The 23,550-nt window shown below is 45.2% G+C and overlaps 1 protein-coding gene across 5 annotated transcripts; it reads left to right on the plus strand.

Annotated features, from left to right (window-relative positions):
* The first annotated feature begins 668 nt into the window (after window positions 1-668).
* Window positions 669-22,844, plus strand: mcf2a (MCF.2 cell line derived transforming sequence a). 5 transcript variants are annotated; one of them, XR_011602174.1, is made up of 31 exons: window positions 776-1,017; window positions 6,053-6,121; window positions 6,296-6,410; window positions 6,767-6,857; window positions 8,257-8,376; window positions 8,833-8,949; window positions 9,212-9,361; window positions 9,465-9,580; window positions 9,696-9,810; window positions 10,002-10,121; window positions 10,237-10,428; window positions 10,560-10,751; window positions 10,944-11,115; window positions 12,406-12,482; window positions 12,675-12,760; window positions 12,895-12,961; window positions 13,100-13,215; window positions 13,930-13,999; window positions 14,109-14,201; window positions 14,399-14,491; window positions 14,889-15,014; window positions 15,121-15,342; window positions 16,524-16,616; window positions 16,978-17,056; window positions 17,549-17,612; window positions 17,884-18,068; window positions 18,853-18,953; window positions 19,345-19,457; window positions 20,159-20,271; window positions 20,511-20,614; window positions 20,703-21,589. XR_011602174.1 is itself a non-coding variant. In XM_070962489.1 (30 exons), the coding sequence occupies exons 1-30, from the start codon at window positions 903-905 to the stop codon at window positions 20,741-20,743; spliced, it is 3,342 nt and encodes a 1,113-aa protein (XP_070818590.1). In that variant the 5' UTR covers window positions 669-902; the 3' UTR covers window positions 20,744-22,844. The 5 variants fall into 5 exon arrangements, 4 of the variants coding, with proteins under 4 accessions (XP_070818590.1, XP_070818588.1, XP_070818589.1 ...); XM_070962489.1 differs by lacking the exon at window positions 17,884-18,068 and having other exon boundaries at window positions 669-1,017; window positions 20,703-22,844; XM_070962488.1 differs by lacking the exons at window positions 776-1,017; window positions 6,053-6,121; window positions 6,296-6,410; window positions 6,767-6,857; window positions 17,884-18,068 and adding an exon at window positions 7,228-7,441 and having other exon boundaries at window positions 20,703-22,844.
* The last annotated feature ends 706 nt before the right edge of the window (window positions 22,845-23,550 follow it).

The raw sequence follows: 23,550 nt of genomic DNA on the forward strand, positions 1-23,550 counted from the left end.
GCACTCGAGTCTCTGCTGTTAATGAGCGCTGATCCGTCCAGAGGAGCTGTGGGTTGAGTTGAGAAAGCCTCTGTGTATCTGTACGCGCACAATGACACCCTTTCATATTTGTTCTTCTTGGTTGAATGTGATTGTTGTGTATTAAAGGCTGTGCTTTGCATGGGCCAAACTTGTTGGCTGAGGGCGCGGTAGATTTTCATTTGCTTGTGCCCACAATAGATCTATTCTCCGCATCTATGTTGTGAGTGAAGCTGGAGAAAGTGGGGTTGTGAACATGACGGCTGAACAATCCAGCCTACTGTAGTACAGTCAGCGTTATAGTGAATGCGCAGAGAGCAGTGAAAAGGGAGCATGAAGGAGTGTTAAGTGAGGGGAAAAGTTGGGAGGGAGCTGGCAGTGTGTCAGGAGTCCTCTCTTGAGCTCTGCCCGGTGCAGAGCTGACGCACTAAAGCTCAGAGAGAGAGGGAGGGAGGGAGGGAGGGAGGGGCAGTAGAGACAGACAGCAGCGGCCAGATGGAGCTCTGTTTGTTTTTAAGTGACTGACTGCTGCTGAGAGCAGGGCAGTCCGCTCATACACTGTGTGTGTTTGAGTCTTAGCAACGACAGGACAGCAAACCACTGTTTCCCGCTGATGTGGGCAGATCATCTGCTGTGGAGACACTCTATGCAGCTCAAGGTCAGGAAGATCCAGCAGCAGCCTCAGGGACCTGTCCCATCTGGAGCTTGGGACCTGCAGAGGCAGGCGGGCGCAAGATTCCCTGCTGCAGCTCCCAGCCTCCTCACAGGGCCACCATGCAGGGCTGTGGGACTCTGAGGAGGATGTGAGGCCTGGACGTACTGGCAGTACCTCCCACGACAGCGCCGGTTCTCCCCGCCTGATCCCGTGTCGGAGACGAGGGGGAATGGGCCCAGCCTCGCTGCAGGAGGAGAGAGAGTCGGAGAAAGGGCCCAAAGAGGAGATGGAGAGCTACCGCTACCTTCTGCAGGCTGGCTCCCAGCTGGAGGACACTCTGCAGCGTGAGTACACACGATGCCGACAGTCCTCATTTCACTTGTGGGAGCCGCTACAGGCTTTTAGTATCATCCAGTATCTACTCTCAAACTGTTTTCCATCACTAGTGTTTCTTAGCACAGTTCAGCAGACTGAGACTGAAATGCACCTCAGCAGAAGTTTGACTGACAGTTCATTTGTAACTTCTGAGAGCCAGAACAGGAGGGAACTGAAGACCAGCACCCCGTGTCTCAGTTAGTCAGTATTATTGATGTGCCAGTTCCTGCAGCTTTGCTCCAACTGTGAGCCACTGCAGGGATTATGTCAGCTATTTTAAGCCATCACAGATGGATAGAAATGTACCCATAGTAATGATTTGTAGCCTGAATGTCTGTAGAGTCTGGGTTGTAGATCAGTGTGGGCTAGTGATGGAAGAACAATGAATGCTGTTGATGTAATTCAAAACCCATTCAAAAGACAAAATGCTCAGAAAGTATAACACAGCTTTCACTATTCAGAGTAACGTACAAGGAAGACAAGGTTACAGTCTTTTTCTTATAAATTAATGTAAATAACATAAAGATTATTCCCAAAAAGCATCTAAAACAACATTACCATCATCATTTGTCATCACTCTGAAGTCATATTTTACAAATGGAGGAAAAAACTAACCAAAGACAAAATGCTGGACAGAAATAGAGCCGTGTGTGATTGACAGCATCATGGAGGAGCCTCCTCCAGAGGTTGGTGGGATTACTTTGGGATCTTGGCAGACTTGAGTTCTTGTTTAATTGATGGGCCCTTGTCTTTTTGTGTCTCCTGTGGGTTCAGTGTACCTGGGCTAGGGTGTGTAGGTAACAGAGACGGCAAGGCAAAGGCCATGCTCGGTTTCTATTTATACCAGGTGACCCTTTTCTCTCTCTCTCTCTCTCCGTGAAATGTGAGCCTTTCTCTCTGGGTTTGTCCTCAGTTTCTTACATGCGGTGGCGAGCATAAAGCACACACTCTGTATGATACAATAACCACAGATTCATCCTTTACTTCATGGTAAAATACATTATCCTTCACACAGCTCACCCATTGCCCTCTCCCTGCACATTACCATCCTAAATATTGTATGAAACCACTCCTGCTTTGTGTCTTTAGCTTAAACAATGACAGCATTTCAAAGTAAACCTACAATATAAACAATACTCACAACACGGGGCCCAATAGAGGACTGAACTCCCCTCTTAATGGTGTTATCCTGCTTAACAGTCAGTCTGTGCTAACATGTATTCTCGCTAGAACAGTACACCATAAACAAATACTTCTCACGCTGACAGCATTGATGGTATGGTAGAGGCTGTGTGAATCGTTATGAATCACTGAACGCTGTAAGGCTAACAGCCCACAGCACAGGAGAAGCTACATTTCCACTTCAGCTACACTCAAACTGCCACCTGTCTGCACGCCGGCAAACACTTCAACTGCTATTACTATAACTATTACTATTACTACACATTTCAAATTCACACACAGTTTAACTGCTTTCAGTGCATTAAGTGACATTTCAGCTTACTTTGCAGCTGACAGTTCAATACTCTTTACATGTTCAACTACTTTCAGGACTTCTGTACAAGCTCATTCAATTCAATTTAAATGTGAAACTTTCAGTGCTTAAGCTTTAGCTGACACCTCAGCTGCTTTGAGTGCCCCAGCTTAGAGTGCAGCTGCCACACCTCCACGTGCAAGCAATTAACATTTCAACCTGTTCGCTGTGTTTGCACCTGCAGTTTCCAGCATGAGTGATTGTTTCTCTACAGCAGTGGGATAGAAAGCTAACAGTCTGATAACATTAAGAGACAGAGAGCCATGTGAGTCAAACACCACAAAGACTAGCAGCTCACAGCACAGGAAAAGCAGGACTATTTGTCCTTCTACAGCACAAAATATTTTGATCTATTAGAGTCAAATATCACTACAAAATGACCAGATTGCCAGTAAAATATCCACATTGCTGTCAGAGCAAAGAGCACAGGTCACAGGTGCAGTTTGGAGGCCCAGCTAAAGGTATGTGGAGCTTGTTGTCAGGGGTTTACCATTTCTGCCTTTCTGGTCTAAAACCAGTCGAGCTTTAACGCATCCCAGCAGGTCGAATACTAAATTTTCTTCTACCCTTTTCTATCAGAATGCAGCCACCCGCCAGTCTAATCCCCTTAGCATTGAAAGCTTTGTTTAGTGAAATATCTCCTGACCTAAAAGCAGTATGAGGCCAGGCCTCTGTGTACTATGAAAACATTTGTTTGTGTGTTTTTGTGTGCGTGTATGAGGCGATTTCTTGCTCTGCAAAGGATTACAGTGTCTGCTTTTTTTTTTGGTCTCCACAAAATCAGAGTACAACCTCCATGCTGCGTATGTGTGCTCTCTGCATGTAAAGCAGCCTCTGTTTGCTGCCAGTCGGTATGATTCACTGTAGATTTACTGGCGTTATGTGTGGCGCTGTGCCATCAATTGGTCAGACAGTATAGAACATTTTCCAGTTTTCTACCTGAGTCAAAACCACAGAACAATTTAGTTGTTATTCATACAGAATTCATGCTCAGCCTGGACATGCTTTGGATGGATATTTTACCAGCCTAATAATATTGACGTCTTATAATGCCTATAAAATGTGCACGCACCCCTTTGGCTCCTTCAACAGGCTTCAGCTTGTTTTCACTTTGACTTAATAGTCTTTTCCCCTGCTGATCATTGTACAGAAAGCCTAACAAACCCCCCAATATTCAGTGTCGTAGAAGAACAAAGCATGAAAAATTACACGGGGTGAGTGTTTTTATACCGTAGGAGCTGTAATGAAATCCGCGTACATGTTTATCACTGTTTGGACAACAGAGATAAGCTCCCTGCCTTCAGCTTTGTATGCAGACTGAACGGATTGGTCTGAGTCTGGACCTGTTTGACTGGCAGCAAATCTCTGTTTCCATCTACACTGGCAAACATTCCTCTTCCTCTGTGCGGAAGAACAGAACAGCAAACAGAGCTTATTTGACTTTCGCCTGGACACACCATCCTGCATGTCACCTGGAAAGGTCGTGACGCCGGCCCAAAGACGAACACAGCACTTCCTAGACAACGTGGCATGGAATAAGCACTCTGGAAATTGTTTATTTCTTTAACTTAACTTCATTTGCAATCTACATTTGCATTTCATATGAATAACTCACAGCCTAATATGCCTGCATATAGCAGTTATCCCAGTGGAAAATAACATTATATCTATTCATTTCAGACCTGTCTCCACTTCCTGAAGGTCTCGTGGCACTGGGTACTCAAGTTTACATAACTATTCCAGCGTGATGGTAACTTTACCCCGCGTCTGTGTGTGCATGGTCCAACCATTGGACCTGCTCCGGCCCGCCCTGGCTCAGATCCTCTCTGTTACAGACACACATCAAATATTCAGCAGGTAGCAGTAGAGCTCATTACTTGCTCCCTGACAGCCTAACAGACACTATTGCTGCAGTGGATGCATGGAAAATAACACCTCCTCCTCCTCTCTCAATTTTTCTGACTGCACCTTCCCAGTTATCTGCTCCACTTCATTTTTAATGTCTTTATTTATTATAGATGAGGAAACGATGAATTATGAGCAAATTTACTGCCCTGGTGATCTGTTGCATAAACTTCTGCACAGGTTACACGAGTTAGTGCCTTAAATTTTCCTTCTTATGTCAGTTGTTAATCATCCTTGTTTGGAGAGGAAGCTGGAAAGTTTTACTCTGTGTCGCGCTCTAATTAATGGTGTAGTGTATGAGCTCATATTAAACAGACACTGCCATTGCAATTGTCTTAATCTGGATAAGATCATGCACTACATGCATTCAATCTATTGTAAGTGCAGTGTGAGTAAAAGATGTAAACAGTGTCAACGTGAGGCCCAGGTCTGCCTTCTACAGCTCTGGAGCTTCATTTATAAAGATGTTCTTAGATTTAATCTTAAAATAATTCTGGATGGTGTGCTTACTTTCAATTCATGAACGCTGCTGAGCATAAAAAACTTTACTGAAGCAGGCTCCAAGAGTCCCATTTGTAACTTCCGCATCAGCTTAAATTGACAGTGCCTGCCTTGTGATTGCCCTTGCACGTATAAGGTTTAGTCAGCCTCGGACCAAAAGAAGGACGGTGAGATCAGGCTGATTTTAGAGGAGTTTGAAGCCAGGCATCTCATGTTATTCAGTGGACTAAACGGTGTGATGCAAAGATCAACACAAGCTTGCGTCCCAAACTGCAATACCTCTACATGAGCAACAGGAAAATCACTTAAGTCTAACATTGAGACAACATCCTTTCCAGGTCAAGGTCATATTAAAGATCCAAACTGAGTCTGTTTTATAGATGAAGCCCCTGGTTGAATGGCAGACGTATGAACTGCGCTGACTGCTCTGTAAGAGACTGTGTGCATTTATAAGCCTCTCAGACTACAACACTAATGGCACCAAACACAAGACACCGGGCCATCCGCCAGTAATCTTAACATCAATTCAGAAGCTGTACAGTAAACGAGCTAATGCCTTTTAATGATGTCACTGTCTCGCATGCATCACATGCAGGATTTACAGCAGCCACAGTGAGGCAGCCCTCTGTGTTCAGCTGCAACATCAGTATCATCATGAAACATCTCTAGAAATCTCTGTTTTCAGATTAAAGCTGATAGGTGAGAGTCGCTGTCTGTAGATGTGAACACTTTCATGTCAAGACTTCAGTGACTACAGCTTCAAGGTGCTTGTCATGGTGGGAAAGCCTTTGAAGCATTATTTAGTGACATTATTATTAAAGGCCGTGCCAAATTTAGAGACTTTGAGTGAGAGAAAGAAGCAGATTCGTCTTCTTTATGTGGATGTGACTGACTGTTTTGAGCTGCGCTGGTCCTCTTCAGGGAGGTTATGGTTTTATTCCATCTTTGAAGAATTAGACAACATCTGCGTAAAACAGCGCTCTGCATCAGCTGATTATTAGAATTTAAATAACATTTGGTTCGCTCAGGCCTTTGATGTTTATGATTTGTGGATCTTCTTCCAGAGGTGACTGTCCCTGTAAGCCTGAAGGAGGTGGGAGGCTACATAGAGAAACAGGTGGCGTACCTGTCAGGTGAGGCCTAGTCTAATTATTTCTTAAAATGTATAGTATGTGAAGCCCTGCATCAGCTACTTTTTGTTTGATTTGCCTCTCTGTTCCATCCTCTTCATGGTTTTTAGCCACCAAATTCACTTCCTACAATGTTTTACGCTATTTGTGATCGATTGCTCGTATGTTTTTCTCCAGGGGGCCGCGGGGAAGACTCCAGCGTCATCATCACCCTCCCAGAATGCTCGGCTTTCAGTGACATTCCAGAGGAAGCTTTAGCCAAAGTCTTTACATACCTCACTCTCATCCCTCGGTACGTCCTCCTTCATCTATTCCTGTCTGACTCTCTCGCTTTCTGCAGTGCACCAAAAGCCCGGCGCTTGTATTCTGAGCACAGCTGGCCTAAACTGCTCACTGTGTCAGACGTCCTACTGATGCCCTCTATGACCAAACCTCACTTCCTCTGGACGTTATGAGAGCTGAAAGTGGATCGAGTCCAGGGCAGCTCGTTTTAAATGATGAAAAAGTGATGTATGCAGTTGGTAAACACGAATAAAAGATGTGAATTTACAGTTTTGGATGGCTATCCTTTTGAATTTTCCTGCCTAACCTCAATGATTGCACAGAATGACGTTCCAACTATACACAAATGCCTATTTTTGCTTGCAGAACGAGGCAACCCGGAGTTAAATTTATCATCATTTTAGACCGAAGACTGGACACATGGGCCTCTATCAAAACTGCTCTTGCCAGGATAGCAGTGAGTTTCATGTTTCATTTTTTTCTTTTCATCAAGGCCATTTGTATCTAATCAATATTTCTACTCCTCAGTTCTTACAAATGACAAATAGCTGCAACATGGCTGTGCTGATAGGCTGCTGGTTTATTTATGAGCTGCTGTCCAGGGTGCTGAAACCGTGAGCAACACCCGGACAAAATCCGCAAGACCAAACTGCTGTTTTTCCATAGAATCAAAGGGGGGTCCGGTTTGGTGTGCAGTTTGAAAAGTAGCCCAAACACTCAGTCTGCACTGAATGTCCCTTTGCATAATGCTGCAAATGTATGAGTAAGCAAAAACAGAGTGATGACGCGGGCTGCTGAGGAGAGGAAGAGGAGGGAGGGAGGAAGGCGGGAGGGAAACATTGCAGTCAGCGCTGCCACCCTCCGTCTGAGAGGCAGCAGCAGCGCTGCGGCGGTGGTCAGGCAGCCGGAGGGAGCTGCATACCTCAGCTTGGCACCGATTTCCATCGGACGGGCGGGAACTTTCACTTCACCGAGATGGCTTCTAACATCATGGCTGATTGCTTTTACCGGCGGGGGATACCAAAGATGCGCCGGAGCCCGGTAACGAGCCGCTCATCAGTTTAATTCACCGTGTGAAGAGTTTGGGGAGAAGTTTTTGGGCGGGCAGGGGGGAATGCGGCAGTGGCACCGGCTGTAGCCGCCGGCGGGTGTAGCACTGCGGTGCAGCGCGCGCGCTTCTGCTTCGTCATGCGATTGGCTGTTTGTAAAAACCTGAACTGAAGCCCGGTCGGACTGATGTGCGGCTTTTTTAAATGCATGCTTAACCTGAGAGCAGAAGCTTGACTGGTCGACCCCGGCGATGGAGTCAGGACAAATGAATGTCAGGAGTTGCGTCACATTCAAATGCGCTCGGGATTTTTGAAATAGAGGCGATGTATAGAAAGAGCCGCAGAGCTGGTTTTTGCATGACTTACACCTGCATTATGTAAACGTGCAAGTCACTGAGTAGAGATAAATATCAAAATCTTTTATTTTTACAGTACAGCATGTAATATAAGCCCTGCGTCCTGAACATACTGCAGAAACTGAGCAGACGGAAACTACCTCAGACGACCTGAAGATGAAATGCAGCATATGACATGTGTGTAGTGACTGAGCCTTGAATCCAGGCTGACAGTAATCGCCTGCCTGACAGAGCGGTTGACACCTGAGGTCTCTCCTGTCAGATGTGGAGGATGAGAGCTCATTCATGCTTTTTCTGTGTCAGCACAGGATGAGTTAGGTCTATGATGCACTGTGTGAAAAGCTGATATGCACCACAGTGAGCTTAAATGCAAAGTTTCTGTTTCCTTCTGAATCCGCCTCCACGTGCCACATCATCAGTATGACAATGAAGCTCTTTCTCCCTCCTCAAGGCTTCCTTTCCCGGGAACCTCCACCTGGTCCTGGTGCTCCGACCCACCAGCTTCTTCCACCGCACTGTTACTGATATTGGCTTTCGCTTCAGCCAAGAGGACTTCATGCTCAAGATGCCAGTAAGGCAGCCCCTCCTCAGTTACCAAACATGTCCCACACCACAACAAGGTACAGCTCGTTCCTGTTTATGACCCTGATCTCCATAAGTCAAATGTTCTGTGGTGGACACGACCAAGAACATGCTGATTTCACTTTTAACTTTGAAACATATATTCTATGAAGCAGATTATCCTACATGTAATATTTCTGGTAATCAAACCACTTTAATTAAATTAAAATGTTCCACAGAGTGTAAACCACATGCCAGTACCTCTAATGAGCCTTTATTCTGGTGTCAGTCATATCTGCTCCTCCTTGCCAAAAGAGTTTTTCCTATTAAATCTATCATTGTATTATAAGAATACTGGGTAATGATATGGTATACAGAAAACTGAAGGAAAAAATTTAACATGCCACTGCCATAAATCTAATAAACGTTTTCATTGTGAGGTCTCAGATTTTGTCTGCACCTTCAGGTGGTGATGCTGAGCTCCGTCACAGACCTGTTACGCTACATCGATGAGAACCAGCTGACTTCAGAGTTTGGAGGCACTTTGGACTATTGTCACAGCGACTGGATTGTTTTACGAACAGTAAGATACAAATAAATTCAGTAATCTGTATCATCCTTCATCATCCGCCCTTATTTTCTTTCAGCTCCTGAGGTTCACTCTTGTGACGGAGCCAATATTTGCCAGTCTGTTAAAGCTGCTGCACATATGAATGTTAAATATAAGATGGAAATGCACCCATCCCTCCTTCTGAGTTTTCAGACCTGTCTAGTGTGATGGACAGGTCTGCTGAATAGCTGTTACAGCATTTCTGTATTTCTTGTGTCTTTTGCGTCCACTACAGGCTATTGAAAGTTTTGCTGTCACAGTCAAAGACATTGCACAGATGCTGCAGGGCTTCGGCACTGAGCTGGCGGAGACGGAGCTGCCTGATGAGGGGAAAGCCATCGAGTCTCTCCTTGAGTCTCACACTAACAAGTACAGGAACCTCAAAGTAAGGTCTCACATGTTATTATATAAGATGCATGTGTTAATATTACCACCATCTCATTAGTATGTTTTGAATTCTGCTCATTTTGAGTGCAAATTGTCCTCAGGATGCAATCAGGTCGGTGTCAAAGGAGGGTCGTCATCTTCTCTTGAGCCTGGAGACGTCTGGGAAGGAGGATGACACCCAGTGGGATGTGAGGCTGGACTGGGAGACAGTACAGAGGTGAGACATCTTCAAGCAGCCATTTTTCCTTCTTGCACTCATCATTTAATAGATAAGTTGCCAAAAAGTGTATTTGAAACCTTGAAAATGTTTCCTGATTTTCTCTGTTTGTTAGGCTTCTTGCACAGCTCAGAGACATGGAGTCAGCCTTCGACGGCTTCTTTGAGAAGCATCATCTGAAACTCCATCAGTACTTGCAGTTGCTCAAATATGAGCAAAGCTTTCAGGAGGTGAGGATTCCATTGATTTGTCACGTACACATGTATGTTTTTGTGTGCTTATGTTTGCATGTATGGCCTGTATTTATGAGATATAGTCCTGTTCAGTCCTCAGGCTCGAGGGTTAGTGTGGCTTGTCATGCCTCTAGGGGCTTTAGACGGTTTTCTTTCAGTATTTCTGATTGTGTGTGTTTTCTGTTTAGACGGAGATGTGTCTGGACCATCTGATGGCTCAGGAGAGGGAGCTGCTGGTATCTGTTGACACTCTGGCTCAAACAGAACAGGCTCTCAAAAGGTTGGACAGTCTGGAATCAAATGCACAGGTCAGCCCTGATCTGCAAATAACAGCACTCACGTCGCAGCTCTATGTAGCAGCTGGGTTTACCATAAACACAGATACTATACGTACAGTAGGCGTGTCTTTGCTGGCTCTATCAGGAGGTGATGGCTCGAGCTCAGATCATCATCCTTCACGGACACCAGCTGTCAGCCGGTCACCACTACGCCATGGCTCTTATTATGCAGCGCTGCAATGAGCTTCGCCACTACTGTGATACACTCAATGCTGCTCTCAAGACCAAACACACTCGTCTTCTGCAAACACACCAGCTGCTGCTTTGCCTCGGACAGGTATGAGACATGGGCGTGTACACACACACACACACACACACACACACACACACACACACACACACACACACACACACACACACACACACACACACAGAACTTGATGTCAGTGATGTGTTCCTCACCTTCAGGCCAAAACTTGGTGTGATGATGCTGCATACCTGCTGGCCAATCAGCTGGTGGATAAGTTCCAGTCTAAGGAGGGGGCTCAAGCTGCTTTGAGGGACATTGAGAAGTTCCTGGAGGGGGCGCCATCTGTGCTGAGCTCAGGACCGGACATCCTGGCCATCGAGTACGAGGCTGCCATCACACCTCAGCTGCAGGTCAGTGATTTTTTTAAGTGAAAAGAATTCAATACATCCAGCATTACCAGCATTTTCAGACCAACCACCGGAGCTATTTCTTCAACCCTGAACTATTGCTTGTGTGTGTTTGTTTCTCAATATCAGTAACATTTCTGGATTTCACATCACAATCAAACGTCCGCCCTCTGCGTCCTTTTCTCTCTGTGTTAGGCGCAGATAGGGGAAACGTTCGAGAAGCATGCGGCCGTGCAGCAGATGATCCAGAACCGACAGGCTTGTCTGAGGAAGCTGGCTGACAAACACGTGCGACCGGTCCAACTGGTGGCCCCGAGGCCTGAAAACCCACCACGCTCCAAGTCCCCGCTCTTCTCCCCCAAGCACGGTACAGACACACACACATCAAAAGAAAGAGTCGCTGTTGAAACAGAGATTTTGTCAGCCCATTCATACACGCCTGAAAGAATATTACAGTCAGTTAAACAGCATTTGTTTTTAGTTAGCAGCCCTCATTTGCAGCCTGTACAGCAGGCTTTCTATGAATCGGCTACCGAGCCTCCGTGGTTTCCCAGGCCCAGTATGGGGTCTTGTCCCAGCCCTTATGGCCTGGCACCAATCCCTCTCCCCTTTGCATCTTTGCTTTAGGCACCATGGTTACATTAACACATCACAGGGTCCCACTGAGCAGACCTAAGCAGCAGTGTTCCTGAATTGGCTTCAGGGTTCACAGGCCATCTTTACAAACAAGCTGTAACATGGATAGAAGGTATAATCAGTCCACTGGGAACTACCTGACCGCTCTATTAGTCAGGATAGCTGCTATAGAACCATATGTGGTTCATATACATTAAAGAGCCTTTCATCTCCCTTTGTGTCTCAAGGGAGGTTGCACAAAGCTATATAACCATATACTGTACAGTGGTACCCAATTAATACTGTATGTGCTATCTGATGTTTTCTTCTTATTTGAGTGTATCTGCTGTCTCCATCACAGAGTATGTGAAAAAAGATAAATAGGCTTCTTTCTGTGTCCATTCATGTCCTTAAAGCTTTGTTCTCTATCATGTAAAGCCATACTAATGAGAGTAATAACTAGAAAGAGAATGAAAGTGATTATGAGCCCCTCTGAGGTGTCCCTCGGTACTCGGGACACCAGCCATTTAAAGGAGGAGATGAAGGGAAAAGTGGTTAGCTTTGATTGATTTGATCCGGTACATGCATACGTGCACGTATGTGCATGCATGCGTACCACTGATCATGAATGTAACATGGCACATGCAAGGGCACACGACTCGGTTGAGCTTGGACTAGCATGTAAGGATTCAGCTGCCAGGATCAAAAGGACACCGACAGTCGTGCCAAACGCTGCTTTAGATCTGTGCATACTGGTTCCAGGCCGCACCGTGAGAGGAGGCAACCTTTTATCATTGATTACCTCAAATGTCGATCATGGCTGATTGTTCTTTAAGTTAACGAGGGATAGGAAAGGTTACGTGCAGGGCAGGCAAATCTCTGAGGCACAAGGTCATAGAAAAGCTGTTTTTGATGTAGTGCGGACGCGTCAGTGAACCATCTCCTCCGTATGTCTCATCAGAGCAAGTTGAAATATGCTGTGTGAATTTCATTCCTGCGCTTTGTTGAGCTGCTGCTGCGGCTGACGATCTGGCTTTTACAGGGGAGGGTCTGAAGTTCACATTCGACCTCTCTCTGCCTGGGAAGAGAGCCTCCCGGAAGAGCCCCAACCCCAGAAAAGTAAGGAAAAAAAACTCTTCTTTTATTTATGTCTGTCCACTATTGCAGCTGCATGGAAGCCCAGAAATGTTTGTCTCATGCGTTTCTGAACTACCTCGTCCTGTTTGGTCTGAGAATTAGTTCAGTATCTTAACATTTTCTCTGGATCCAAACGGAAGAAGAGTCAGCGTTGTCCATCTCTGATGTGTTCAGATAGAGGTGATCCACGACTACCAGGAGAGCCGGAGCTGTGTGTCGTACAGTCTGGAGGGAGAGGACAGCCCAGATCTGTTGAAGCGGTGAGGAGGAGGCATCTGTCCATACGTCTGTCTGTCCTCCGTCCTGCTCTTGATGCTGTTTACTTTGGGATTCTCTTTATTCAGTGCTAATGATGCCCTCTGGCTCTGTGTGTGTGTGTGTGTGTGTGTCACAGTCATGTGATGAGGGAACTCATAGAGACAGAAAGAATCTATGTAGAAGAGCTGCTGTCAGTGCTGCTGGTGAGGAAACACACTTTTTTCCACGTGTTGTTACATCTCACACACAAAAAACCCTTTACGGTTGGTTTACTTACGGTTAAATTACTCCTGCTAATACTGCATATGCATAAATTCTATATTTCCATTACTGTGTCACAGGGTTACAGGGCTGAGATGGACAACCCAGCTCTGTCAGGGCTTCTGCCGCCGATCCTGCGCAGCAAGAGAGACATCCTCTTTGGAAACATGGCTGAGATCTACAATTTTCACAGCAGGCAAGTGATTAATGACTCCCATCTCACACACACACACACACACACACACACACACACACACACACACACACACACACACACACACACAGGCGTGCTGAGCATGTCAAGTAAGCAACAGATTCAAAGGACATCATCACAAAGAGATGAATATGGATCCGAATATGTAAACTGCTGCAGACAGACAAGTGATATTAAGGTGACAGGTGAAGGTGAAACATGGTCGATTAAGAGCTTTAAGGGTGTTGAAGCTTAGAGAAACAGAAAATCAGTACCTCTGATGCAACTTTCATTAAAGAAATGATTTTGTTTTTCAGTTATATATAAAGGAGACAGCCAAACATGCAGTATTACATACTATGCAGCAGTGAATGTAATGTCATTTTTAGAGCCAAACACACCATCCTAGCTTGAATTAAGTGCGTGGAGATGGCTTGATGGTGGCTCGTGGTTTGTGTAGTGTGATCTTGTGTATCTGCTCAGCTCTCTGGGGGACGGGGAACGTTAAACCAGACAGATTTGGTAAAATGAATTATTTATTGCACGGGATGGCCAAAGGTAACTTTATTTTACAAACAATTAGAAAAGGAGGCGAACAAAGGAAAATGAGTTATTGTATTAGTGTGGGAGGAAATGGGTTAAGATGGTGTTTATTTCAGTCACTTTGTTTGGCTTTTGAGATCTAATTCTTGACCTTTGACCTTTCTGGGAATCCAGGGTTTTCCTCCAGGACCTGGAAGGATGCCTGGAGGCTCCTGAAGGTGTGGGAGCTTGTTTTCTGCAGCGGGTGAGACGATATGAAAGTTTCTGTTGTGCAGCTTCGGTATATTTTGGCCATTTGTGCATTATTTGTTTCCATGTTTTTTCGAACAGACGTCTCTTTCATGTCTCCCCAGAAAGAGAGTTTCCAAATGTATGAATGCTACTGTCAGAATAAGCCACGCTCGGAGGCGCTGTGGAGACAGTTCTCAGACTGTGCCTTCTTTCAGGTCAGTTCGGTCATTGTGTCGCTCTCAAACAGCAGTTTTGTCTGATTCCTGTGCTGTTTTGGTGTCATGCAGTAAAGGTTATATGCTTCTATTGTTCTAAACTGAGTAACACCGCTAAGTTAGACCAACTGCTGTCCTCTCAGTTTTACGGTTATGATTAAAAATTCCTTGTGGTTCTATTCGTCTTCCCTGTGAAGGAGTGTCAAAAAAAGCTGGAGCACAAACTGGGCCTGGATTCCTACCTGCTGAAACCAGTCCAACGCCTCACCAAATACCAGCTGCTGCTGAAGGTTAGACTGAGAGCAGAGTCTTATCACTCTGTGACAGATGGACGTGAGTGGCAACAAACAGGCCCAGTCATCAAAAACATATTAAACCAAAACACAATGTTTCAATCATCAGTAAATCCAGGAAATAATATATTCAGTGTATTCCTAATAGCTCACTCACCTCATAGGCCTCTCAAAAGACACAACAGGTCCCCACATACATTAACTCTGAGCAATGAATCTGCTGACTGAGCTACAACAACAACATTAATGAAACCCTTCAGAAATAACTACAAAATTCATACAGTACACGTGTTCTGCAGTTGTAAGTCTTCACCACTGGAGGGCGCTGTGTTAACTTGCATCTGTGTGTGTGGTTCTTCATGTATTTGCTTGTTCTTTTGTTTGTATTGTTCAGGAACTTCTGAAATACAGCACAGATTGCGAGGGGACATCTGAACTGCAGGGGGCGCTAACAGCAATGCTGGACCTCCTCAAATCAGTCAATGACTCCATGCATCAGATAGCCATCACAGGATATGAGGTGCACCGAATCTATTCTGATCCGTGTTTGATTGATAAGATCCGAACGCTGTGACTCACTAAACCCTAACGAAGCTGAGATCAGTCCCTCTCTCCGCTATGCGCAGGGTGACATCTGCGAGCTGGGCCGCGTGCTGATGCAGGGTTCGTTCAGTGTGTGGATCAGCCACAAGAGGGGTCCCACGCGCATGAAGGAGCTGGCTCGCTTCAAGCCGATGCAGAGACACCTCTTCTTGTACGAGAGAGCCCTGCTCTTCTGCAAGCGGAGGGAGGAGCACGGAGACGGCTGCGACAAGACCCCCTCCTACAGCTTCAAGCACTGTCTGAAGGTTGGTCCCTGTCTGTGTTCGCCTTAGAGCAGGCATGTCAAAGTCAATCCACAAAGGACCGTGTGGCTGCAGGTTTTTCCTCCAACCAATCAAGAGCACGCAGTCTGACCAATCAGCTGTCTGAAGACTGAGATCAGCTGATGAAATGAGTCAAGTCTGGTGTGTTGCTGCTTGGTTGGAAAGAAAACCTTCAGCCATTTGGCCCTTTGTGGAATGAGTTTGACGTGTGTGCCTTAGAGGAACACGTATTACAGTACAAATACATTCAAATGTGTTTTTACCTTGAATTAAACATGTAAGTGGATCACTTATTCCAACTCTCCGATGCTACTACATAAGCCCACAGGTGGTGTCTCAAGTATGGAAATGTAGTCACGATGGTTTGTGAAATCAATATTTAATATCATGGCTACTAACATATACAGGCTGCTTTTGTTTGTAATGACAGACTATTAATGTGCCTGATGTTGCTGCTACCCAGCAAACTGTATTTACTTCAGTTTAAAATGCTCCACAGCATGCAGAATATACTGTAACATGTTGGCTAAATGCAGCTATGCAACACTGCATCTGCCAAAAGATTGATTTGATGATTTACTGTGAGTGTACAAGTTTTACTGCTCACTGCAGAGAAAAGTACTTGGTATTTATAATACAGACAACAGTGAATGAGTATATACAATACTATGGATAAATACTGACGGTGGTTTTCTGCTTAATATAACACCTGGTTTATTTTAAAGGTTAATCACATATTACCATTATTATCGCACACTATCACTAACATGATCTGTGCTCAGGTTTTAGCACTTTAGTAATGGAGCGACTGATCTCCTGGAGTCGATGGCGGTGTCTGTGCTGATGACTTTTAACACGTGTTAAGTTGCCCAGCTGTCCACAGAAGTCGCCGTCAGACCTCTTTTGTCGTATATATGTGTTTATGCGCGGAGGCTGTCACAGCTGGCGTCTCACCTACAGCTGCTGCTGCTGCTCTTGATTTATTATTGAGGATGTGGGGAGGAAGCAGTCGCACAGCGGAGGTGTGTGAATGTTTGTGTTCTGACAGGACAGATGTGTTACATGATGTAAGTCTGATGTACGATGCGCCGTTTGCGCTGCTCGTCCTAATGCTGCGTGTGTGTGTGTGTGTGTCGGTGTAAACACTGTATGTCTCTTGGCAGATGACTGCTGTGGGGATCACAGAGAATGTCAAGGGAGATGTGAAGAAGTTTGAGATCTGGTACAGTGGCAGGGAGGAAGTGTACGTGGTTCAGGTAAGGAGTCTGAAAAAGTTTCATGCTGGCAGGTTAAATACAGCAGCTCACTGAGAGTTTAGGCCTTCACTGCAGCTTTAAAGCCAGAGCTACTGTGACGAGTCAAGCAGCAGGACATTAACTGGCAACAATTTTGACAATCAATTAATCTTTTAATGTCTCATTTGTGACTATTTGCTGGATTTCTTTGTCTTCTTTACAATATCCTTGTGTTTGGGGCTGTTGGTCAGACAAGGCAGGATATTTTAAAATGTAACTGTGGACAAAGACAAATGATTAAGTGTATTAACTGAAAGATGAAATATATACAGACAGTTGTTCTCCACTGATGGTCTGTTGTTCTGCCTCTGTTGTCTCTCAGGCTCCTACGGTGGAGGTGAAGATGGCCTGGCTCAACGAGCTTCGCAGGATCCTGACTAACCAGCAGAAGCTGCTCAGAGGTCTGAGAAAGACAGTCCTCCTACGAGCTCCAGAGCTTTGAACTGCTTCTCACGGCTCCAGAGAGCGAGAGACGGGGTTGAAAGCTCTGGAACTTGCTTTGATTCTCTTCACTTTATAGTGTTCATAAAAGATGACAGAGAGGCGGTTTTTATTGTCCCAGGAGGGAAAAATACACATACAAATACGTGAAACAAATATAGCAGACACAAAGTCATATACACATACTTATTCATGCATACTCCTGTATCCATACGCAGTATTCAGTGAGGCATTTTCTTTAGGGCTGCTATAGAGGGGACAAAACTCCTGCCAGCCTTCCTCCATTTTACAGCTCAGTATCTCCAGCTTGACGGGAGTAAAGTGCAGTTTGGATTGAGGGGGAGTCTGTCTGTGTCACCGGTGAAGAAGCTCAAAGTGTATAAAGTTCAACTGAAACCTGCAGCGGAAATGAAACTCTTCTCTCTTACGTTACGCCCCTCCTCTTCCCGCAGATGAAGCATATCAGCACGGTCAGATGGTCGGACACATGCAGCTTTCTCCGTCGCTCTCTGAGAGGTCAGTGCCCGTGGTTGTTTACAGTGTTTACAGCAGTGTTGGCAGCACAGGCTACACTTGCACAAACACACATGCCAAACGCACACACTACTGTCTACGTTTGCTGAGTTTTCATATCTGAGCGCAGCTTGAGTGAATGTGATGATATCATCTCACGGTGCCCTGGTAGAAGCTTTGTGTGTAGCGGTGTGTGAGAACGGGCGCAGGCCCCCCCACTCTGTCCACTGCTGTCTGGTTGCCTATCCCCACTCCTCCCATCCCCCACCTGCAGGGGCATGCGGCCGTCCAGAGGGGTTCCCAGGGGCTGTCTGCCGGGGCTGGACTTTGTCTCGCTGTCGGCCGACGTGTTTCTGTGCCTGCGTTCCCGAAGCCCCCGTCCCCGAAGCCCCCGGCAACGGCCCCGGCCGCGGCCCCGCCACCGCCCCCAGCGCCACTGACCTGCCCTAACGCTCAGTGGTAAACTCAGCCTGGCTCACCTCTCCCTGGCATGACCCAGGCCTGTTGTGTTTGCATACTGATCGTCACCTGCAACCCCCTTTTTATAGCCTCCATTCTGGTTCATAACTGACCCCCCACACTCCCTCGCCATGTTGAGAGGCCTCTGTCTCAGCAGCTCTCCTCCATGGCATTTCTAACATGGTGTCTAATAACTGTTGCTCTTATTTCTGCATCTCAGATTTGCTATTTTGCATGAAATGCAAAGGGCAAACAAAAAAGAAGAGTTTTGGTTTTTCATCCCATGAGTTTCCTTAATTTCCTCATGACAGCTGGTTCTTAAGATGGGGCTCGTTTTTTGAGATCTAATCAAGCTTCTGTAGAATTTGCTTTCCAGAAACATTGTAAGTCAGCATCAAATAATAGAGTGACCAAATCTCTAAATTTGGATCTTGATGAATCGAGACCAGATCTTCCCTTGTGCTGACACATGCGTGTGAACGCGTGCCAGTGGTCTGCGAGTCCCACTTCCCCCTCTTACAGAGAAGCTTGCACATGGCTGCTCTGTGCTCTGTCTTGCTCTCTGGCTGGTGCCTGAATGGTCATGGCTGTGTGAGAAACAACAGGACAGAGTTGTTCCTTGACACTGATCTGGGGCCAGCTATACAGTCGGACGGTTTGGATCAGATTCGGGAAGTGAGAGCTGACCTTAGATCGTGTGGCTGAGGATGACGTCTATCCTGAGCGTGTCTGCCGGCTGTGTTCAGCGTTTGGTGACGCCTGTTGTTTCATGCTGTTCCTCCAGCAAGCAGCAGAGGGCGTCAGTGAGCTCAGAGGACACAGAGTCCGGGAGGAGCAGTCCAGACCCCCAGCCTCACTCCCCTAAACACCAGCACAACCGCAGGAGTGAGTAAATCTTGCCCACGCACATTTCTGCCAAAATCAAGTAGATACTTAGTAACTGAATGACAGAAAGCGTTGTTGATTTGTTTTGCACAGTGTTTCACTGCTGTTGCTGATTGTCTCTTACTGATGTAGATATTTGACTTTCCCCCCCTTCAGCAGTTCAGGTGTACTTTGACCTGAAGAACCAGGTACATCGAGGAATTTGGGGGAAAAAGGTCCAACTACTGAGATTAGCTTTTGATTCTACGTTCTTGTTAATTTCCCAGTAAGTGACAAGGGCTCTTTTAATGTCGATATAGTTACTAAGTATCTACGTGGTGCTTTGAAGGTGAAGCAGGTGAAAGCGTTCAACATTACCTGTAACAGCCTAAGCTCCGTGTGCGTGTCCCAGGTTGGCCCGGAGCTCATCACTCGGTAGACATCTGCGAGGGTCTGGAGGAGTGGCCTGGAGGTCGGGACGCCTTCCACCCATCTGACACAGAGGAGGAGGTTTTGGTGCAACTGGTGAGCCATCAGATGATACTATGCTTTAGTTCTGCAGTGACAAAGGATAAAATGTAAGCAGCTCATAAGATCTTGCTGCAGAATTCAGGCACAGTGACCATTGATAATGTGAAATTAGCCCTTTAAACAACCACAACACAAACAAATATGTCAAATCAGGTGAAAGCAGGAACAAAATCAGTGTCCATGCTTCACACCAGGATTGCTGCATTATTTGCTCTCTTGCCTGAGAAAAGCAGCTCGACTTCAGATGGTTTTAAACGTCGTAGCTTCTCACAAAGAGTAAGAGCAGAGAAAAGCCCCAAACGAATGGATATTTCTGAGTTGCTTTGTCCGTGTAATGCCTTAAAGTCGCTCAGGTCTGCAGATCCACTGGATGTTCTCAGAGGGAGGTTTAATTGAAGCAGCAGCAAGCATTTGCATCTGTCTCTTGAAATAGTTTATGTCTTCCCACCAGCTCATCCAGTTCAACCGAACACTTTTCTGAACTGATATTTTTGGCCTTTTGTTTCATATTATTTGTGTTTTAATTGTATTTTGTGGTTCTTGTGCCTGTCACTATCCTGTCTGCTTGACATTTTGCTCCTAACTGACTTCATTTTGAAGCACTTTGTAAGTTTTGCTTTGAAAAGTTTCCCATCAAGTCCGAGCTGTATAAATAAACCTGTACTTTGTTCCTGACACGTTTCCTTCTGCGTTAGTCTCCAGGCAGATACATGGCTTTGGCTGACTGCCTACAAAACGGACCAGACAGCATCACCATCAAATGCGGAGACGTCATCCAACTGCAGTGTGAAGACAACAAGGGACGCTGGTGAGTTTTCAGCCTGTCAGCACACATGATGTGAGGTAAAGCAGTCTGTCAGGGTGGCTTAGTGATCAGGAAGGGTACGCTGTGGCAGAGGCAGCTGGATTTTCAGGAAGATAATGAAATCCTGTTTAGTTTAAATGCAGAAAAATGTGAAGTTAAACCTGGTAACAATGTTTACTTATCAAATTTCTCCACCTTTTTCCTTCTCTCATCTCCCTTCCTTGCTCTTCTTCATCCCTCAGGCTGGTGAAAAATCTGAGTCGGCGACAGGAGGGCTTCATGGCGGCTGCCAGCCTGCACCTGATTATAGGAGACAGCAGTCGAGGACACTCCTCCAGACTAGGGGGTAAAGAAAAGACGTGACAATACAATGCTGAGCCGCTGAATTTCTTGACTTTGATTTTCTTTTTAAAAGTCTGTGTATTTTCTCGTAGACCCGGGGAACCTGAAGGCGAGAAAGCTCAGCTCCCCGTAGAGAAGAAAAGCACAGAATGTGAATCTGATATTTACCTGTGGACCTGTGTGAGCCGACAGAAGGAACAGATTGAGCCATACCCGTCCTACACCTCCCTCCCCGGTCTGCTTTCTCCAGCACAGTTCAATCATTCGAGAGAAAAATGTGGGAGTGTGCAGACGTGATTTTCTGCCAGGTTTTGACTGACGACCTCCCGAGGACGCTGTTTTCTGATCGTGCACAAAGGCTCAGGAACTGTTTAGCCCTCTTGGACAATCAGCAGCCGACCCCTGGATCCCGATTGGTCTTCCCTCTTTTCTGATTGAGCATCTCGTCCTTCTGGCGCTCTCATCTGCAACACACACACACACACACACACACACACACACACACTCTCTCTCGCACATAGCCGGGATGTGAGGTTGCTGCTGCAGCACTTAACAATCAGTGGACATCTGTGAAACATTCTTCAAACCTTCTTCATTCCAGCTCGCGCTTCACCGAGCGTGTTTGTCTCTGGATGGATGGTAACCCAGGATTTGCCTGAAACATTTCTTAAAGCAGAGACTTTTGTACATATCTTGACATCATTTTTAACATGTGGCGTACCTCAGTGTTTTCATCTTCGTGTCGTCCGTCGACTCGTTCCACCAGTCATTGTATTTTTCGTACGTTTCATTCCTCGAGGCACCGTTCTTGTGTACAGTCTAGGAGTTAAAATGCCAAAATGTGCCATGCCATAATGCCTTTTTTATTCCCGCTCTTTTGGAGTCTCTTGTATGTACTGTGCAAAATCAAATACTCTGTTATTGCTTCAACCTTGACCTCACAAATATTCAACAGGCACTTTAATAAGGTGGATGAGACAAAAAAAAAAAAAACCCAAACCACCACTTGTCTACTGAATGTGCGCTTTGCTTGCCGCTTTACCTCTCTTACTGCGCATTCCCCTTATTCATGCTGTTATTTTCCTTTGTTTATTCTTGAATGCGTGATGCATTTTTGATGATTTGCATGGGGGGGGGGCGTATCCCCTGCATGCAGGCAGCAGTTGACATGTCAGCGATTGTAATGTAAGACACGGGCAGACATGATGAAGATTGATGGCAGCGTATTCCTCGGTGTGTGCTGTAGAGGAACGGGAGGCTCGTGCCACAGAACACCAAACACTGTCACTCTCCTCAGGATCTTTGGGGAGCCCACTGTCAGTCACGGCGCAGAGGAGGGAGAGCGAGGAGTAAAAGAAACGGAGAGAGAGATTATGTTCGGTGTACACCTCCATCACGGAGGCAGATTGTTTCCTCCTCACCATTACAGCTCAGTTAATCTCGGGCTCCCCATTAAAAGGGATCATACAGCCAACATGAAATATGTGTCGAACGCTTAATTAAATATTGATTGCAGACTTATATGAATTTACCACATCAAATCGAGGCCTCAGTCGGAGGGCTGTCTTTGATTCGCTGTGTTTGATATGGAAATGAGCGTAGAAAGCAGCAGGGGCTGCTGCACTACACATTTCCTATGTTGTTAATTTATTTATTTTGCTGTCATGTTGTTCCTTCACATTGTGAGGTATCCGTGCAGCCCCGAATGAAATTACATCTCCATATATTTAGAGGAGCTACGCTTGACTTGCACATCAAAACCCCATCTTTTCCCTTCGTAGCTTACATGACAAAATCAGATGCTTTCTTTGTCATTTTGATCCAAAATGCTGCAGATTTTGCACAGTTTTTCCAGGTTGGAAAACAAAAGAAAACCTGCTTGAAATATTCTGAATCCTGATGAGCCAAGTAGCCTGAGCTTGCTGCCGAGTGTTTCTTTAACATGAAAATGCATGGCACCTGAACAACGAGCAGGTTTGTGTTGTTGGACAGTCACTGTCCTTCACTGGCTTCTTTTTGCACAGCTTCAGTTCTGTCAAACACAGTCGAATAGAAATAAAGTATTTATTGAAATATTTGTTTTGGTTTGGTAGTTTAATACTTGTTTTAACGCAGCGATACGCTTGGCTGAGGATGACGGCTGCTCTCTTTCATACGTCCTGATTTAATCCATCATTCCTGTATTGTTGTTTTAATGGAAGCCAAGTTCAATAATAAAAGTGTGCAGACTTTTCTCTTTTTGTGAGTTTCTACTTCTTACTTCACTAGAGTTATCTGACAGCTTTAGTTACCAGTTATATACAGAACATATGAAGAGTTTATAGAAGTACCACCAGTTTCTACAAGTTCAGCTGAAATGATTATTGCATCAATTAAATGACGAACATAAAATTAAATGGCAGCTCTTTTGATAATTTGATATTCATATAAAAACATTTAAAATGTCTTGCTGCATTTCCTTTTAATTATTTTAATTTATTTCAATATTTGTGAATCCTGCTGTTACATTCATGTATAATAATAATAATCTGATGATATCATACATAAGAGCACTCACTCACAAGACATTTTTCAGCACTGAGTACTTTTACTTTTCATACTTTAAGTACATATTCCTGATCTGAGTTATTTACTTACTTTTACTTACGTTACATTTTCAATGAGTATTTTTACAGTTTTGTATTGGTACTTTTACTGCTGTAGCCTGGAATTGCAACTGTAACCATCACTTGTAATTCGTTTATTTACCAGCAGGTGGGAGTGATGTGTTGTAATGGAACTGTACACAGGCAGTGTATTGTAGGTACAGCATGCATTCGATGTCAACTTTCATACTATGATGTCATATTTCATATCATTTGATTAGTATATAAAAAGACATATAAAAAAAATCATGAAGTATCTTCCAAATTGTTCCCACATACCCACACAGTATGCACA

This window comes from Chaetodon trifascialis, chromosome 5 (genome assembly GCF_039877785.1).
Source record: "Chaetodon trifascialis isolate fChaTrf1 chromosome 5, fChaTrf1.hap1, whole genome shotgun sequence".
In the NCBI taxonomy this organism is placed as follows: domain Eukaryota; kingdom Metazoa; phylum Chordata; class Actinopteri; order Chaetodontiformes; family Chaetodontidae; genus Chaetodon; species Chaetodon trifascialis.

Coding starts and splice junctions, on each gene's coding strand:
- mcf2a (XM_070962489.1), top strand. CDS start 903: ATGGGCCCAGCCTCGCTGCAGGAGGAGAGAGAGTCGGAGAAAGGGCCC. Junction 10,429..10,559: donor TGCTGCTTTGCCTCGGACAG/GTATGAGACATG, acceptor CCTCACCTTCAG/GCCAAAACTTGGTGTGATGA. Junction 20,272..20,510: donor GAAGACAACAAGGGACGCTG/GTGAGTTTTCAG, acceptor TTCATCCCTCAG/GCTGGTGAAAAATCTGAGTC.